Source organism: Aedes albopictus, chromosome 3, assembly GCF_035046485.1.
Source record: "Aedes albopictus strain Foshan chromosome 3, AalbF5, whole genome shotgun sequence".
NCBI lineage: Eukaryota > Metazoa > Arthropoda > Insecta > Diptera > Culicidae > Aedes > Aedes albopictus.
In genome coordinates this window covers 447,251,463-447,271,952 of record NC_085138.1, presented here as the reverse complement: position 1 = coordinate 447,271,952, position 20,490 = coordinate 447,251,463, and the positions used below count along the sequence as shown (strand labels likewise).

Genomic DNA, 20,490 nt, shown 5'->3' with positions numbered 1-20,490 from the left:
TCCACTATTTTCACTCAAGCTATCAAGACGTGTTTCATTACTATTCCGATAGTTTTCCTACTACTAAACTACTGTCACACAAACGCAAACGTATCTATTTTGTGGGACTCTTTAGTTTGATTGATTCTTTCAGTGTAGCGGTGGCCATGCGTCTCCATATTTTCCCAATAAACTGGACGTTGGTGGGAACACTTGATAATAAATACATAGTTGCCATATGATAATTCTCATTATCCAAAAAACAGCAGTTCCATTTTTCAACGCTTTATGATTCCTCGCACAAAAGCAGTGCTTAATTATTGCTCTCCCATGTATAAATTTTACATTTTGGCAGGTTTCCAAACCACATGCCAACGACCGTCAGATTTAATCGAATTATCGTTCTGAATCGAACCACATGGCCTGCTGTGTTCGTTACAATCATTACCGTTAAATGCCCGGCTGTGAATGAAAAAGCCTCTCGCCTCGCCGCCAGCTGGTCGGTCGGTCGGTGGTCACTCATGCTCTCGGGAGTTCCCCAATGTTTTGGAGATATCATTGCCTACTCACTGGAGTTTCCCCTGTTTCGCTTCTCGCTAGTTTTTTTTTTGCCAATATTTTTCATGTTTGTATTCGAGGGGGTCGCTGCGAGAGATCGTCGTCGTCGTCGCTGCGCTCGCTCACTGGTCAATACTGGTGCTCCCCGCATCGGCTGGCTCACTTTGATTTGTAATGTCGTTTGGGTCGAACGTGTCCGTCGTAACGCCTTCGAGTCGCATCGCCAGATAAATTCGCTTCTTGCCTGGCTGCTGCCTGCCGCCGCCCCATCTAGTGCTAGTGCTGCTGCTGCTGCCGTAGTGCGAATTATCGTCGTCGTTGTCGTTGTCGTCGTCGTCGTCGCCGTCGTCGTCATTGTCGAACGTCATCGAAGTAGCCCGGAGTGCGTTTCCTAGTGTGGAATCTGCTGCTGGGCTCCACCAGCCAGCCGCCAGGCCTGCTGCTAAAGTGATTTTCGTTTGTTTGCACTGGTTCGGGAAGCCCCCCTCCCGTGGGTGTGTGAGGTGAGGAGGTGAGAAAAGTTTTCCTCTGTGCGGTGGTGGTGAGGAGTGTTTGCAGCATCCAGCAGCGAAATCTCAGCTGATAGTGCGTGTGTTCGGTGTTTCGGAGGTTTTTTTTAATTGTTGTTAGTTCGCAAAAAACGCGAAGCGAGAAGCGAATATAAAAAAAAAACGCTGTCTGTGATTCGTTTTCTCAAGGTGGTTTGGTTGTGTGTTGGGGAAGGAACAGAAGGGAGTGCTGCGCTAGACTGGCCCAAAATGCATGAAGAAAATTTCAAGAAAAAATTTTTGTCGCAGATTCCGAGAGTGGGTGTGCTTAGAAACAGTTACTTTAAAATTTGGCCTATACACTCATGAAGAAAAATCATGATGATTTAATAGCATACAAAACCCTTTCTTTACTTATGTAAACTACCAACCATGAGGATTTGCATTGTGCATCTTACAAATTTGTGTTAAGTGTTATGCCGATGTGTGTAGTACCACGAAAAAGGTCTGAAGTTTGTATAGAAATAATTTGAAGACACGGCCACGTTCAATGCTTCCAGTAAGCTATACGCTCTTTGAAGGAAACACGACACTAGACAACGGACTAGCATGCAACGCCCAAAGGCACAGCCGAAAACTTTTCCTGACAGCTGCGGCGGGAATCGAACCCACGCTCCCTAGTACGATGCGACTTAATGCTTGGTGAGTGGTGACACTAGCCGCACGGCCACGAAGCCACAAGCCCCAAGTGAAATTACTCTCTGAGATATGAAAATAACTAATGAAACCCAACTCCAAAAACTTGGAGTAATCCAGGAGTAATTCAAATTGGAATCCTACTACAGTGAAGTTCATATCCGTTGAATCCCCAGAAAAACCATTGCGAGGATTTTTTTTTTTGAAAAATATTCGAGCACGGCTTCACAGTTTAAAACTGAAGCTTGTATGAGGAACTAGAGGTGCTCAACTCTGAAGGAGGTTGTCTTTGCAGATACTTTTTTGCCCAATTTGTTGTGAAGAAACTATTCGTTAAAGCATAAAATATACTTTTCACCAAAAACTTTCAAACATGCCTTGAAATATGATTTTTTCATGCAAAATTAAAGTTGAGGACAATTTCTCGACAGTTTTTTTTTTTCCAAAATTGGATAAAGCATATTTAGAAATATGGAACACGGAGGAAGATTTTTTCCATTTTTTTCCTTGCATTTTTAATTCAGCACGGTTCAAAAATTGTATTTTTAGGCTTTCATATTAGGAAAACTTACGTATTTTTGGCCGTTTTGCTCGTCATGTTTTTTTTTTGAAACCTAATGAACTCAAGATTGGTCCCAAATCTTTACCACAAGCTGAATTACACGACAAAGTTTCAGGCAGTTTGTCCAGACAAAGACCCCTGATGACGAAAAGAACAAAACGGCCGAAAATACGTAAGCTCCCCTAATACGGAAGCCTAAAAATTCAATTCTTGAAATGTTCTGCAAGAAAAAAAGTGAAAAAAAAAAACTTTCTCAATGTTCCATATTTTTAAATATGCTTAGTATCCATTTTTGGGTAAAAAAAAAACTGTCGATAATACCCGAAGGCACCCTATTTATTAGATTTTTCATAATTGGCAAGCATGCAAAGCAATTGCCGAAGAATGGTTTATCCTAGAGAAAAGCTGAAAAAATTGCAGAAAGGAATTTCTAAAAAAGCTATTGCTGAAATAGTTTCCAGAATAATAACCGAAGAAGTCCTCAGAATTATAGCCGAAGAAGGTTGTAAGAGAATTGCCTTAGGAGATTAACGGCAACTTTTTATGGAAATTTCTTGGGCCACTCGTTCTAAAATATCTCATGATATTCTTCGGGAATTCGTTTAACAATTTTTTTGAACATGCTTTCGATAATTCTTTTGGAGCTCCTAATTGAAATCATTGAAGGAAATTTGCAATTGGGATTACAGAATTCGAAAAGATTGCCGAAGGAATTTCAAGGAGAACTTTCGAAAATTATTGTTGAAGGAATTCATAAAGTAGTTTCCTTAGAAATTTCCAATGAAATTGCCTTAGAAGTTTCCCAGGAAATTTAAAAAAGTGAAGAAACTTGCATACAAAATGTAGAAATAGAGAAATTCTCTAATTCAATTTCCAAAGAAATGCGAAAGAATTTTTTGAAAAAAAAACTAAAGGAAGTGCTATAAGAATATATATTTATATATATATATATATATATATATATATATATATATATATATATATATATATATATATATATATATATATATATATATATATATAAAACATTGCTGGAGAAATTTTCAAGTTATTTTTAAATCAATTCCCAAGAGAATTTCCGAAAAATATTCCAAATGATTTGCTGGACAAATTCCCTAAGAATTTACAGTAGGCTTTCACAAAAAAAAAATGCAAAACATTCTCAAAGAATTTACTGAAGGAGAAGCGGATGCAATTCCCAAATCAATTGCTTGAGAATTTTCTAAATAAATTGCCTAAGGAGTTTTCCTGTTCATAATTGGCAAGCATGCAAATCAATTGCTGCATGATTTTTTTCCTGGAGAAAAGCCCAATAATATATGCCTAAGGAATTGGAAATGACGTTGCAAAAATAAAAAAAAAAACAGAAGGAATTTCCAGAGGGATAACCGAAGCAGTCCTTGGAATGAAGTTTCAAGAGATTTGCCTTAGGAAACTTTTGGCAATTTTTTTGGTAAAATCTTGCGCCACTCGTTTGGTAATTTCTCTGGATTTTTTTCTGGGAATTCATTCAGCATAATCCTTGGGAACTCCGTCGGCAATCTCCGTCTTCGACATTTTTTTGAAATTCTCAGTTGGAATCGCTAAAGAAATTTGAATGCGATTACAGAATTTCAAAAGATTGCCGAAGAATTTTAAGAGGAATTCCAAAATCATACTGAAAAATTGAATTGCTGAAGGAATTTCCTAAAAAATCCAAAAAAATGTTGAAATTCCCTACGGAATTTCTAGATTTGGTTCAATCAATCCCAAAAGAATGTGAAAGACATTAAAAAAAACTTACGGAATTTTATGAAAAAATTTCTTGAACAAAGCATTGCTGGAGCTACCGAAGTATTTTTCAAGTAATTTTTAATAGAATAACCAAATAAATTCTCACGAGAATTTCCGTAAAAAAATTCTTCAGGAGTTGCTGGAGAAATTCCCCAAAAAAATACAGCACGCTTTAACCAAAAAATGCAAAAACATCTCAAAGAATTTACCGAAAAAGAAGCGGAAATCAATTGCTTGAGAATTTTCCAAACAGATTGCTTAAGGGATTGTTCTTTTTACAATTAGTAACGCAGGAAAAGTAATTGCCGAAGGATTTTTTTCCTGGTGAAAAACTCAATGAAATTTCGCAAAAGAAATTTCTATGACATTGCAGAAAAAAATGCGGAAAAAAATCCAGAAAAAATATGCCGAAGGAATATTCAGAGGAACAACCAAAGAAGTCCTCAGAATATTAACCAAACAAGGCTCCTAGAGAATTGCCCGATAAATTTAATTTTGAATTTTCGATGAAATCTATGATGTAATACTGAATCAATTCTCAGAGGAATTAACGAAGAAGTTTTCAAAAGATTTGTCGAACAAATTCCAAAAAAAGCGGAAAAAGTCAAACAAATAATGCCTATGATTTTCTGGAAATTTAGGGAAGCGAGTGATTATGTGAAGAAATTCTTGAAGAGAGTACAGGACTGGAACGTACAGGAATTTCCAAAGGAATTTCCAAACAAATGATCAGAGGAATTTCTAATGAAATTGTCTTAGAACTTCCCAAGGTAATTGCCAAAAGAGATGTCAAAAAAGCTCCCTGAAAAGTTTCCAAAAGATTTCATAAACAAATTTCAAAAGCATTTGGCCTAATTAGTTTTCAAACATAATAAAATGCCAAAGAAATTTTTGAAAAAAAAAATCTAAAATAATTGAAGTTATTTAGAATAAAAATACCGAATATGCTTAAGATGCTTAAGATTTTTCAGAAGGTATTCAGATAGAAATTTGCAAAAAAAAACTTTCTAAGACTAAACTCAAATAATAGCGGTAGGATTCTAGGATTTCCTTTAAAAATCCTAAAATTCTTCCGCTCTGGATTTTTTTGAAACATTTCCAAACAAATTGCTTAAAACCTTGTTCTTTGCAATTGGCGAGCAAGCAAAGCAATTGTGGATAGGAATTTCTGAAGAAAAGCTTAGTATTTTTTTTCCAAAGGAATTTGCTGTGGGATTGCCGAAAAAATTGAGGAAAGAAAATTTAAAAAAAGTTGTTGAAGGAATTTTCTGATGAATAACCGAAGAAGTCCTCAAAATAATAACCTAAGAAGATTCCAAGAGAATTGCCTACTATTGTTTTTTAAATAATTTTCGATGAAATGCCTATTCCTGTAATACTGAATCAATTCCCAAAGAGGTTACCGAAGAATTTAACAAAATATTTGCCAGAGAAATTTCCAAAAGGAAATTCCGAGGGTTTTTTTGTGAAGATAGCGATTCCCAAGGAAAGTTCCGAAGTAATTGCTGAAGGAACACTTAAAAACAATGCTGAAAAATTCACGAAGAATTCTCTTAAGTATGTTCAGAAGAATTACAAAAGGAATTATCATAGGCTTAACTAAAGGGTTTTTCAAAGGGATTGGCGAAATATTTATCAAAGAAATTACTTAAGAATTTCTCAAAAATACAGGACGAATCCCAAAGAAAATTTCTAAGAATACCCAGTCGTTGATAAATTAATATAAATCGGACCATTTGAAATCTTGATGTATTTTGAGCTTGAGCTTGAGTTTCATTGACCCCGTGGATGCTACTTCAGTATCGCCGGACCAGCTACACTTACACAAGAAATCAATGAGAGATCTGATGGGGAATAGCAGGCATCTTCAGTGTGTGAGCGTTGGTGATCTTCTATTTTTTTTGTGCCTGCCACGTCAGGTTGCAGGTCAATGTAAGGAAAGGGAAGGAAGTGATGATTGCAATCATTTGTATCCACATTAGACCGAATATACCTCTGCGTCTGCACAAATTCATGCGGATCTCGGAGTGTTGGTAAGATATTGCGACACAGTTCGCTTGATTGCATAACTAGTAGGCGTTATATGATAGATTGACACTGTGCGTGCTAGGAAAGTTGGAAGAAAGGGAAACGGATTTTATAACCCGTTTCTGTTCTAACGATGGCTATGAACTTATGAATATACATGAATTGTATATGTCGAGAAGAGAATGAGATAAAGAGATAGAAAGATACAAAGTAGGAGGAAAGGGACGAGCCAGGGACTGAACCCAGGACCTTCTGCATATGAATCAGAAGCGGTAGGCACTAGACCACCAAACCCGTCTGATAAAATAAATTTTCGATGTATTTTGTCATGAAAGGACAAAATCATCTATCATTCTGAATCGAACAGCTTTAGTCCTCCATACTAGAATTGAAACCGTGGAGCCAAGCTTGAATATTTTTCAAAAAAAAAAAAAAACTTCATTTTGATTCTCTGCGGGGTGCAAACCTCGTGTTATTTTGGGTTTTCATTCTTAGCACACTGTTTCCAAACACATAATAATCATAATAATTTTCGACTTAAAAAGTAGATATTAGAGATAGAAAACCTCTAATCTATGAAGAAGTTGTTTGATATGTTGGACCCCTTCTTTAAAAAGTTTCACTAATGTGAATCCACCTAGAAGTGAGTGAGAAATACGTTTTTTTTCTTACGTGAAAATATCGTGTTTATGTCTTCAGCAATGTTATTTGGACACATAAAATGATGATAAATTTTCCGAACAAACCTTTGTTCTATCCGATTAGTTTTTAAAGATATTGAACTCTTTTTTTTATAAACGACCCCTTAAAATCAGTTTAATTGTAGCAACTTTTTCTAGATATTTTTGGAAATTTTCCAATGTTCTAAACATTTGTTCTGCATGATAAAATACGTGCATCTTCCAAAGATAGTGAAATCTCGCGCTCAGTATCATACGGGCGTATCTACAATGATCGATTTCTCTTCATCGATTTTCTCTTCGGGTTATAACTTGGCCTGTAAATCATTTTTGGTTGTTTTTGTTGTTTTGGATGCTAGTCCTAGTCGTCCTTCACCGAAATACACCGAGAGATCATCCGAATATTGGTCGAATTTTCCGGAATAATCCGAAGAGAAAATCGACGAAGAGAAATCGATCATTGTAGATACGCCTGTATGATACTAAACGCGAGAAATGTTGTCTGAAGTATTTTTTTGGATTAGTTTAGGATTAATGTTCAAAAGCAGCTCAAGTCCAAGTTATGCATTATTCATACCACAGCATTTTATTTTACACGCTTAGTTTGTTCTAAGAAGTTGCTTGAGAGACAAGAGCCCTTCATTTGAAAATACGCCTAGTAGTGAGATGAAAATTAAATTTCTGCCATATATGAATATAGTGTACAAATGTCTTCAAGGAAGCTATAGGGAATATAATTTTAAGAAAACTTGGCGAACAAACTAATATTCTGTCTGCTTAATTTTGAAAGGTCTAGATCATTTTCTAAATATCAGTTTTTCCATGTAACTTTTTCTAGAATTTTACAAAAAAATTCAAATGTTCTACAAAGTAATTGTATATAAAAAAAACATGTTTTCATGATAAAGTGGATAAAGTTGGATCTTCGATACTTTTTGCGTTTTTGAGAATTTCAGTTACGAGCTAACATATTTTACATCTCGATTTCAACGTTAAGGAAACTAGTGCCCACAGGCTTGTCCACACTAAGCGCATGAAAATTATGCTCTTTGGATTTACACTATCAAGCACATCATAAATTAGAAAAGTTTTCATCTTATCAGTTAGAAGGATGTTGAAATATTCTAAATGTCATTTCGAACTGTCCACAAACCGCATCGCAAAGAGATTTTCACCCGGGTGAAAACACTCCAGTGAATTTCACTTTGAACGGCCCATGCGGCGCTGCGGTGCGGTTTTTTGACAGTTCGAAATGACATTTAGAATATTTCAACATCCTTCTATCTGATTAGATGAAAAGATTTCTAATTTATGATGTGCTTGATGGTATAAATCCAAAGAGCAGAATTTTCATGCGCTCAGTGCGGACAAGCCTGAGTGCCCAGCATGAGTTACAACAAAATTAACTCCTTTTATAAACTTGTTTCTGATTGAATTGCAAAATCTTGCCCCATTTTGCCTCTGTAAATGTCACAAAAATGTGAAAAAATGCTATTTTTAATCGAAAGTTCTTAAATAAATCAAAAAAATATCAAAGCTTAAATGTTGCCGTCTTCAAAAGAAATACGTATTTTGTTATATTGAATAACTTTCTAGAACATTTCGAAATTCATATAAATTTCTGGAAAAAGTTACGAAAAATAAACTGAATTAAGGGATCGTTTTCATAGAATGGCCTATTTCTCTATGATTTGAGCAGATAGAAGAAAAAACAAATTTCAGCAAGTTTGTTTCCAGTGATATTTTCTACAACTTTGCAGAAGACATAAACATGCCATCTGTATTTATGGAAAGAAATTAAATTTGTATCACATTTCTATGTGGATCAATCGCACTAATGATTAATGATCATGTTAATAACACAGAGAAACAGACGTAACACTTAGAACCTCCAGCGTGTGCAGCTTTTTCATTTGTGTTTATCAAAGAAAATGAGCGAGAAAAAAGAAAAAGCTGCGCACGCCAGTGCTTAAAGTCGTCACGAAAGCGTAACCGCTCAACGCACTGTGATTGGCCGACCCTCACTAGATGGGGGTAGAATGTAGAAACGTCAAACAGGAGTAAAAACGATGCCAGCGCCGCGGTCAATTGTCCAACTACCGAAAAATTAGAAGCGGCCGGAATGTGACGTCTGTTTCTCTATGTTAATAACTTAGAAATCAATCTATGCGTACTCTCAGAAACTGTTGCTAGATGTGTTAGAGTTCCATGCATTGTGGACCAGTCTAGTGCTGCCCTGCTGAGTGCTGCCAAAGCAGAAGCAGCAGAGGACCGCAGCAGTGTGGTGTGTAACGCAGAGAAGATACAAGTTTGCTACAGCCCTGCTGACTGCTCTGCTGACTCTCGAAGATGCTTTGTGTGTGTTATGGCTTTGTGTGGAGGAGCAGCAGGCAGAAGATTCGATAATTTTTGCGGGTTTTCTCAAAAGTTGTAAAATTTATTAGATTCTCGCTTCGGTTAAACGCGTTGGGTTGGAGGAGCTGCACATTTTGCTGGACGTTTTGCAACGAGTCGAAGTATCGAAGTAGACCGAGGAGAGGTTACGACGTGCACTTGTACGGATCGAAGCAGGCCAAGTAGTTTCGATTTTTTGCGAACTCCTACGGTTGCCTACTTTTCTTTCCGTTGCCGTCGGTGGAATCATGGTGTGCAAATGTATGATAATACAGTAATTGAATTAATAATAACCGCAAAGGCCTACTGCGGTAGGAAACACTTTGTCAGAATAAAACACTCTAGTGTTTGTTGGTCAGTCTTGTTCTACGGTTCCATTTTCATCGTGGAATCTGTTTGGTTTGGTTCTTTGGACGATCGTTTCTCTTTAACTTAGATTTGTATTCTTGCAAATGATTTATCAGAAAAGTATTTTTGAATGTTGATTATTCAACCACAGGCCATTGTTTATCTCTTTTGACTTCTAATTCAGTGTTCCATCACTGAACACAACCGTTGTTTCCTCGGTCCCAGTGCATGAGCAAAACCACCAACAAAGAACAATAATTAATTCAGAACCGAGCGGAAAATTGCCATCGAGGTCCATTCCCGTTCTCGATATCCATTTTTCACGGTGAATTTTCCTTCCACAATTCACACCAACACACATGGGAGAAATGCGCGAGTGAAAACCTCTGAGCAAACTGAGAAAATTCTCTTCGACTGACTGAGGCAGGACATGGATGATGCACGCCGAGTATGATGTGTGAGTGTGTATGGAAACGGTAGACGTAGTAGGCCGCCAGTAGGGAGGAAATTTTCCAAGTGAGAGAAATCTGCAAGGAGCTCAGTGATTGCGAGAAAGATGAAAATCTCGCCCAAGTGAAAGTGCGTTGTGACACAGGGAGCGGGTGGTGAGAAGTGATATTGTACATCCCACACACATACGAACACAAACGAACGAATTGAGGAATCTCCCGCGTGTAGACACGTGTGTGATGAGAGAGTCGAAGGATCTGGGGTTCCACCGAGCTTCTCCTAATAGGTATATTCTCTCGTGAATCCTAGAGCCGTGCGATACAAGAAGCAACAGCGCAACTTGTGCTAATTTATCTGGAACAACTCGAATAATAGCGAAGAAAACGCAGTGAAAATACGATTTGTGAATATTCACCCAGTGCAGTGTAAGAAACCAGCCACCAACCGTGGTCAGAGTGCGTTCCAAGAAGATTCCACTGTGAATTTGTCGTGAGTGTAATATTTTGCAAAGTAGGCGGCGAGAAGAACAAAAAAAAAACCATCATCATCATGGCCGAGGAGGAGAACACCTTGGACGAGATGCCCGAGAACGAGAACAAGTTCGCGATGCGGAACCGCGGCCGCAAGGGAGCGCTGAAGAAGAAGAACGTCTATAATGTCAAGGATCATCGCTTCATCCCGCGCTTCTTCAAGCAGCCCACGTTCTGCTCGCACTGCAAGGATTTCATTTGGTGAGTACCTGAACAAATACCCCTAGTATAGTTCAGCGGATGTTAGACGACGTAATCATACCGACGACATGTCTTCGCCTACTTGGTGCGGGTTGCTTTGGGTGTTCACGGGGTATCTAGTTGATTCGTTTTGGATGCCGTGAAACCTATGGACATACCTTTATTTTCTTTTTTTGATTACTTTTGAGAAATCAATCGATGCAATCGGATCGAAACGCATTTGTGAATTAAATTTTATTACCGAACATGTTCTGACCTCATTATTTCCGATGTTCACAAAAATTGAACCAGAGGTAGAAATGGATATGTGATCAAATATGAAATTTACAAAATCTTTAATTTTCCAAGACACTCTAAACTTCAAAAAATCATAATTAAACATTTACGTTTCTTAGTGTTATCGAAAAAGCAATACTGTATATATTTCGAAGTAAACTGCAATGGAAAGACATGCATTATTTTTAAGTATAATACTGAATCCATTTAAGTATCCCCGAATCATTACATAAATGGAAGTTTGAGAGTGTGTACTCGGTTTAAAAATACCTCCATGAATCATTATTTTCCATAGCTATCTCATTAGCACTTGATGGCTTCGTGACGCTTAACATATTCACAATGTATTGCGAAAAACTTATTTGTGCCAACCATAATATACCGTATAATATTTGCACAATCGTACAAACATCGTTCCGATTTCACCTGTGCGTACAATGTATTGGTTTTCTTGGCATGCACTTAAGTTATAATTCATATCATAGTAGGCTGCGAGCAAAAAAAAAACGATTTCCTAAGTTTGACAGCTGAGTAATTCGCGTTGAGATCGATCCACTATTCACATCTTGTCTTTAAAAATGATTCGAGTGGTAGTTTTCTCAAAGTCCTCGCCTGAAAAGTATACGAAACATGTTTGGTTTTTCAAGTTGATAGACCCTCCGTTAGTTAGAACCACGCAAGCATTTCTATAGGCTCCTCGATTTTAGTCAATAGAGTCCTAACATTAAAGATAAAATCTCGCTTTCTGTGAATAATACGATCAAGCACGGTATTCGAATCGTAATTGTACTTTACTGGAACTCGAAAAACGAAGGAATAATGAGAAAATTGAAAATAATTGAAATGGTAAAAAGTTCTAGTTTGACATTTGAGGTCGACCTTGACGTGATGGAACTCGACAAAAGATTTAAAAATTAAAAATTATGTATTTTCAACCACGGCTAATAAAAACGTCAAAAAATGAATAAATTATTTTATAAAATCATCCATGCATTGCTGTAGAAATTCCTCAAGAGTTTCATGAGTTTCCTTAGAAATTGCTTCAGGGGTTCCTTTAGAATTTTTTCTATTTTCCTTCCAAAACTGCACTATGGATATATTCATAAATTCTTACAGGCAGTGGCGTAGCCAGATATTTATTCTGAGAGGGGTTTTCGACGATCAGTTATACCTTTTTTTTAATATGGCATTCACATATCGAAAACACCACGACATAACAGCGGCGCAACCGATTTTTTTTTATATCGGAATGCGTTTTATACTGATCATTTGTTCCACGATTGTTGTTGGTTCTGGGAGGACGGGGTGGCTACGCTATTGACTCCAGGAAATCATTTTTATGCAATTCAGTAACATAATTTATATTTTATGTAACTCATTTTGGTATCATAATGGCCAACTTTTCCGAACTTGTTCATTATTCAACTGAAATGAGTTGCATAATAAAAAATAGTTGTATAATATTCATAATGCAACTCATTTGTGTTGCATTATGAACATTATGCAACTAAAATAGGTTGCATTATGATAAAATCAATGCATAAAATTTTGTATGGAACTCGTTGCAAAACTCGATTTTTACAGCACTCGTGCTGAAAAAATCAACTTTTTGCAACTCGTTACATAAATAACTATTAAAATTCTTCAAAGACTCCTTCAGAAATTCTTACAGGAAATCTTTAAGATATTTCTCCATGCCTTCATCAGAAAATCCACCAAGAATTCGTTTAAGAAATTTTCCATAAATTTCTTCCGAAATTTCCCCAGGGATAACTTAAGTAATTTATCTAGAACTCTTTATTAGATTATCCTTCTGAACGAATCAGAAGTTCCTCCGGAGATCAACAAGTTTTATATTTCTTGAATATTGAGATTTTCAGACCTTGGATGGTTCATCTCTGCATTAGGAAGTTATTTTAAAGATTGTTTCAACAATTCTTTCAGCCAGCGATTTTTTTCACAAAATATTCCACCGGTTTTATTCACGAACTTCATCAGAGATTCCCTCGAAAATTTCTCCAGGGATTCCATTGGAAATATCTGCAGAATTGTTTCCAGAAATTTCATCAGGGATTCATCCGAAAAAATCCAGCAAGAACTCCTCCAGCGATTCTTGCCTAATTACTCTCAGTGTTTCTAGCAGCAATCCCTTCCAGTAGTTTTCCTCCGTGTGAATTGAAATTCATCCATCATTTCCTCCACGGAATCCTATTGGGTTTTTTTTCCACGAATTGAGATATTTCTCCAAAAGGATTATAGGAATTTTTAAAGCAACTCCATCGGAAAATTCCCAAGTGATTATTCGGATTTCTTCAGGATTTTTTTTTAAAAGAAAGCCCTCCTAGTACTCTATTACAGGATTTCTCCAGAAATTCTTCTAAAGTTTCTAAAAAAAACTGTTGGAGTTCCACCAAGCGTTTCTCAAGAAGTTTCCCCTGGTATTTATCCAAGAATTGCTTCAGAAATGAAATTACTCCAGATATTCCCTCCGGAATTTTCCCGGGATTCCATTAAGGGATTTGTACAGGGATTATACTGGGGCAGAGTGTAAATATTTCAAAAAACCAAAGTGAGCATTGACATTCTAATTTTCTCATTTGTTGTTGACCACATTCATTGTCAGCTGAAGCTGAATGCCTCTCCTTTTTCATTAAATTCTCTGTTATGCATATTTTCTTGCACGTCGTAAAATGTCCAATTTCTGTTAATAGTCGCATAATTCGACTTAATAATCATACCGAGCAGATAGTTAGTTGTTGGGGCGGTTTTATAGTGAAACTGGCAACACTGCACAAATTGATAAGTAGTAGAAAAGAAGGCGAAGAAGTGAGCAGTTTGGAAGTAGAATCCCTTTGCAAACTGCGGATTTATACACTTAAATGTAAGTTGTAAACAATGTTAATAGTAAGTAGTTTGTTAATAAATAAATATATATTTCAGCATTGAAGCTGCATAACCGAAATGCTGCTGTCAATAGGTGTTAATCCATGCAAAGGTGATGCACCCAACATTAGTTTTCTAATTTACTATACGCAAGTTTTGAGGTAATTAAAAGTATAATTGTGAGTAGTTTCTCAGTTTTTTCTCAGTCTGAATTGTCAGTAACAGAAAAATGAATGAATAAAAGAAAAAATCATTCATGATTGTACACATTGAAAATGAAAATTTTGAACTCTGGACTGGAGATATCTTCAAAATTTATTTTAGCAATCCTTTCAGTCATTCCTCCATGAATTCTGTTGTGGAAAGTACTGTGTGAACGGTTCTTACCTAGTGTGAGTACCGAAGGAACACAATAAGACGTCTTTCATGTAAGAAGAGGTCCAATATAGCCTTGTGTAATGTGGAGCATAAAACAGAGAAACATGGTGGACTTACCTAAGATTTTTTTAAGACACGGATATCGTCTTCAGCTAGAGGCTGTACAGACTGAACGAAACTTAACACTAGACAAGGGACACACGGAGCATGCACCAGTGAATACGGAGAAAAAAACTATCTTCACGAAAAGTTTCTTCGTCCGGAGCGGGAATCGAATCCTCGCCCAAGCATGGTGCGATTAAAAGCTTGGTGACCCTAACCGCATGGCTAGCCCAGGTAACAATTTGATGCAGTACAAACGTTTTTTCAACTATTTCAAAGCAGCCCTTATTTGAACAAAAGCTGAGAACAAGAGATACAATCCTTTATTCAGCTCCTAAACATCTAATTATTGTGATTTTTTCCAACCTTTTGCTTATTTGGAGTTCATTGGAAGGTTGATTTAAGGCTTAATATGAGCTTAATCAGTAATCAATGATGCATTACTTGTTGTGTCTGGAATATCATGAGCACAAGTTGAACTAAGCCTGTATTAAGGCTGAAGAGGCTATGTAGATTCTACGAAAACATTGTTTGGGTCAGCTGTCAAACATTATTTGATCAAAGGTTGAACAACAGATTATTAATTATGCTTGCTGGTGTCTGTTTTCAAGCTGGTTACACAGATGAATAATATTCTATTCAACTTTATATTCAGCCATCCTTGTATTGCTGATTAAACAGGTTTAACAAGCCTTATTTCAGACCAATATTCAGCCACTGACACCATTAACCAGCCAATGTTCAGCCAATACTCTCAATGTTCAGCATTCATTGTTACCTTGGGACGAGGCTCCACGAACAAGATTCAACTCGAAATGTGGATTACGCTTTCGAAGCTGGTTCAAACTACTAAACAGACAGTGAATTTAGATTAGTGTCAGTTTATCTAATGTGTTGCGAAACACTACTCTAACATAAGGTGAAATTTGCTTTGAATATGGGTTACAATAGTGGTTTTTAATATCCATTTAGGAGACGGCAAAAAATTGGTAGACGATTGCTGCGATTCTTTATTACACCAACAAAGCTAGCCATGAAAATGTTTGGCACTTCTCAGGTCATTTAAACAGACCATTCTTCTTCTTCTTGGCGTAACGTCCTCATTGGGACAAAGCCTGCTTCTCAGCTTAGTGCTCTATGAGCACTTCCACAGTTATTAACTGAGAGCTTCCTCTGCCAATGACTATTTTGCATGCGTATATCGTGTGGCAGGCACGAAGATACTCTATGCCCCCAAGGAAGTCAAGGAAATTTCCCTTACGAAAAGATCCTGGACTGACCGGGAATCGAACCCGTCACCCTCAGTAATTATACAGACCATACAAATACGAAAAATACCGATCATGTATTTTACTGTATCGATCTTGTAGCCGTACTTTTCATGCTCATGTTACATCTGTCAAAGTGACCTGAGAATTGTCAGTCATTTTGGGGTTAGGTTCGTTGGTGTAATAAAGAATTGTGGGCATTAACTAGAATTACTTACTGCGATTCGAAATTAGAACTGTTAATAGATTAAGCTACATGAAAGTCAATTAGAAGCATAAAATTAGCTTATCTTGTAGCAAAGTGGATTAGGTTGGATTATATCGACTCTGCATTAAGAAATATCATAAGTGTAAAAGCAAACATAAACGTATGATGAATTCTCCTACTGTAAAATACTTGTTCTTATTCGTTATTTCATCAAGTTTCATCTTTAAAGCTGCGCTGTTTGTGAGCTGCTAAAAGGCGTTTGCATTAGTCTAGTCGATTTCCCAACAGAGTCTCTATGAAATTTCTTCATAAATATCTCCAGGGACTCTTTCGGTGTTTTAAGAATTTCTTCAACAATTTCAGCAAACAAATGTCAAACGTACTTCCAAAGATTTTTTTCATAAAATTTCTGAAAATCCTGCGGAGTTTCCTCCAAGAGCTCTTCCAGGAGTTCTTTGAGAAATTCTTTCAGGGATTCCTACAGAAGTTCCTCAGAAATGTCTCTTTCAGATTTCTTCAAAGATTCCTCTCATGATTAACGGCCACGTAGTTGTCGAAATTCCAGGTTCCAGGTCCGCAAATTGCCACGCAAATCGAAATATACCATGGACCCAGCGAGGAAAACTCTCAAAACCTCACTGGTGGCACCTGGCTTTTCGATGCTGATTGCGGCTGGCTTCTGCTGGATCAGCACCCGGATGGGTTGCTCTTCGTTGTTGCTGCCACGGGTTCGGCTCTCCTCTCCGATGCGTCGTCTATCACGTTCGTCTTGAGAATGACCAAGTCAGAAATGCTCGCTGCTTTTATATATTTCGCGCACACATTGTGACCAATCAGAAGTGCTTAGCGAAGGGGTAACAATTTCCCCTTCGCACTTTTTTCGCTTTCGCGTGGTCAATCACCGTTGCGCGCTGTTGCAAGTTACTACAGCCAGCGAGTTATTTTCAAATAAGTGAATTCACCAATCTCTACTACTGAATATCTTCCGTATAAAAGTTTTTAAATGAATTTATTCGAATTCAAGGATTTTTTTTAAATTTTTGTAAAAGCATTTCAACACATCAATTGATCTTTTAAACTCGATTTTTTTTTCTCCATCTGTATTACCTTTATTCTACAGTAGTCTTGGGATTAAAAAAAAAACGAGTTGTTTTATACAACCGACGTTTCGACACGAAGATAGTGTCTTCTTCAGGGGGAAACTGTAATTGGCAGTTGTTTGTTTTTAACAATTGTGTCTTAAAATAAATTGGTCCAGTTACTTACATAACGACTATCGCTTTCTGAGTGTAGAATCAGCTTAAGTTAAAATACACATAAAAAAAACAAAAAAACATCATTTTTGTCTGTTGTTTTGTCTAACTGTAACGCCCCATTTTGTGTCCTTTTTAATACATGCTTTAAAGTGAGTGTGCGGTTTATCAGTTAATTATATCGTTTAAAATTATAACATTAAGTTTTTTACACTTCGGAATCACTTTTAGTTTAATGCATGGTTCAATGGTTTTTTGGCATTGGCGAAAATTTTCCCTCCTTAGCACACCCCCTTATTAGGATTCCTTCAGAGATTTTTTCAGCATTTATTCCAGAAATTTCACAAAAAATACTGGACGAATTGTTGAATTTCTTTAGGAAACCTATGAGAATTTTCTGGAGATATCTTCGAAAAAAATTTCAGAAGAAACCTGTGAAGATTTTTAGTAAAAATTCTTGAAAATTTCTGGAAAGGTTCCTGAACAAAAATCACTGAATCAATTTCCTCATCTGGATGAATTCTTGGAATAAATTCTTGGATGAATACGTGAAGGAATTTCCTTAGATATCTTATTACAAGTTTTATTTTTGTGTTACATGTGCTATTTTAACTAGTAAACATGTTCCTCAGCTTAATGTACATTTATAGTGCTCTGGAGTAAAAGAGCACCATGGGATCTGAGCAATCTCATTTTTGATAACCTACATTCAGGTCATTTCGGGCAAAATCAACTATCAAATAAGTGAATCGTTCCCTAACAGGAACATCAGAATGTTAACGTCTCGTATTGAAACCTGAATCAGAATGCCCCCTTAGGATTAGAAATTCCTAGACAAAACACAAGCTATGAAAGCAACTAATGCTGCGAACAAAAGACAATCTTCTAGAGAAAATATGATTACAGGATTGACTGATGGACCAACAACATTAATGAAACCTCGTCATCGGAAATTGTTATCCACTTAGGTAACAGGGCAAAATATATGTTTTGTGTTTGTCCATTTGTGATGTCCTTATTTATTACGCATTTGTAGTGTTCCACTACAATATGTTCTATTTCAATATGCATTTGTGTTGCTTCATTAATTTTTCGTAATAATCTCTGAAGGAATTCCTAAGAGAATTTCATGAGAAGTCAGCTTCGACTATACCATGTCAGCACTGCTGGTATCATAGTAGGCTGTGAATAAACAAAAACGCTATTTCCCTTGCTACAGCTACACTATGATGCAGTGGTATCAGAATTTGTGATCCACGCCCAAATGTTGCAAAAAGATATTCCAGCAGGGATGTTACGGTGACCGTGAAACAATCTTAATCAGAGAATAGTAACGACAACTATCCGCGAAGATACCCACTCACAGGTCGTTCAAGATCAGTTCGGATTCCTATGGCAATCACTACCATAAGATTGAATGGGCTATTTTCTACGCTATTTATATACAATATCGGGATCAGTGGTACTGATATCAAGAGGTTGATTCTATGTAGCGGCAAGTACAGAAATGTTCAATTTTTTAAGCATTACTTTCAGTTACATATGTATATTGCGTATACATTTAATCAATACAGTAACACAGCATCAAGCCGTATGAGGAAACTTCGTTGACGTTTAGTCTGCTTCCAGTTTTCTTGCTTATTATAATGTTTTTACCCTTCTTACTCTCATAAGAAGGGTATAAATACCGCTCGAAAAACCGACTTGCGATCCGAGGCCCGCAGGGCCGAGTCTCATATACCAATCAACTCAGCTCGACAAACTGAGCAAATGTCTGTGTGTGTGTGTGTGTGTGTGTGTGTGTGTGTGTGTGTGTGTGTGTGTGTGTGTGTGTGTGTGTGTGTGTGTGTGTGTGTGTGTGTGTGTGTGTGTGTGTGTGTGTGTGTGTGTGTGTGTGTGTGTGTGTGTGTGTGTGTGTGTGTGTGTGTGTGTGTGTGTGTGTGTGTGTGTGTGTGTGTGTGTGTGTGTGTGTGTGTGTGCGTATGTTTCAAAAAAAAGTCCCGCACGTTTCTCAGCCGTCTGATATCCGATTTCGATTCTCTTTGTTGCAAATGAAAGCTACAACATCCTAGTAGAACCCTATTGAATTTTTATTACGATCGGACATTTGGTTACCGAGATATCTGTCGAAGAGTACTTTGACGTAATATAAGTTAGCTTTTTGCATTTAGCATATTGATGAATCTCAGCCGTCTGTAAATCGATTTGAGTTCTCTTGGCAGCAAATGAAAGCTACAACATCCTATTAGAACGCTATGAAATTTTATTTCGATTAGACATTTGGTTACCGAGATATCTTTCGAAGAGTACTTAGGATTTATACAACTAAACTTTTTGAGATTTTTGACCAAGTGTATCATAATAAATATCTCAGCCGTCTGTTAATCGATTTCGGTTCTCCTGGCACCAAATGAAAGCTATAACATCCTTGTAGAACCCAATACAATTTTATTAGGATCAGACATTTGCTTATCGAGATATCTTTTAAAGAGTACTTGGGAGTAATACAGGTTAACCTTTTGAGAGATTTTTGACCAAGTGTATCATAATAAATATCTCAGTCGTCTGTCAATCGATTTGGGTTCTCTTAGCAACAAATGAATGCTACAGTACCCTTGTAAACGGCCCTGAAATGTTATTTCGATTGGACATTTGGTTACTGAGATATCTTTCGAAGAGTATTTCAATCAATTCCTTTTTTTATTATTATATTCGCTTGTTATCTTGCATGAGCTTTTGACCAGTCTATGTGCAATTATTGTTCAATAAATAATGCTATAATGCTGACCTCATAAAGTGTATACTAGCAGGTTATTATTTTCAATAAAATTATAAATAACAAATTACAAATAAACAGGAATTCTATGAAAACTAACAATATGTACAATGAAAGCTTTGAATTTATATATTGTGGGAAAAATGCAAGAACTGGACAGCCAAAATAACTAGCTAATTCCAAAATTGATTAACATAGTAGATATATCATTTTTGTCTTGTTTACACCATAACCATGAATACCAAGTACTTCGGAGCTAATTTATTCGACTGATTAAGAGATATTAGACAAAGTGTATCTCGTTGATTTTCTTATCCATTTGTTAATCGATTCAAGATCTTTTGGCAGTTAACAAAAGATACAATATTCCAGAATATGTAAGTTATTTTTTAAAAATTTCATACAAGATTCTAGAAGGTGTCTGACATTTCTGGTAGTTTAGTCCATGGTCCATGATGCTATTTTGGAAACCAATCCACCAATCCACAAATGTTAAATACAAATAATACAACGAAAGTTTTAATAAGTGTAAGAAGGGTTCTGTTCATCATAGGTGGATTAAATCGTTTTTTTTAATGATTTTATTATCAATCATGTGTTTATTACTATATTGAGAAACGCATGGAGGCGCATGGTTGTTGGTGCCTGTGCCTAGGCTA

At 36.6% G+C, this 20,490-nt stretch overlaps 1 protein-coding gene across 9 annotated transcripts in view; it reads left to right on the top strand.

Moving 5' to 3' along the window:
- The first annotated feature begins 712 nt into the window (after positions 1–712).
- The window catches only part of LOC115260955 (protein kinase C, brain isozyme-like), a 285,232-nt gene continuing 265,454 nt past the window's right edge, over positions 713–20,490 (top strand). Inside the window, exons 1-2 of one of the 9 annotated variants that reach the window (XM_062856747.1) lie at positions 713–1,048; positions 10,266–10,687. In XM_062856747.1, the coding sequence (XP_062712731.1) occupies positions 10,506–10,687 (182 nt within the window). In that variant the 5' untranslated portion in view covers positions 713–1,048; positions 10,266–10,505. Of the gene's footprint in view, positions 1,123–1,217; positions 1,236–9,034; positions 9,192–9,512; positions 9,627–10,242; positions 10,688–20,490 lie in introns of those variants that run through there. The other 8 variants (XM_062856739.1, XM_062856742.1, XM_062856738.1 and 5 more) reach the window with 8 other exon arrangements.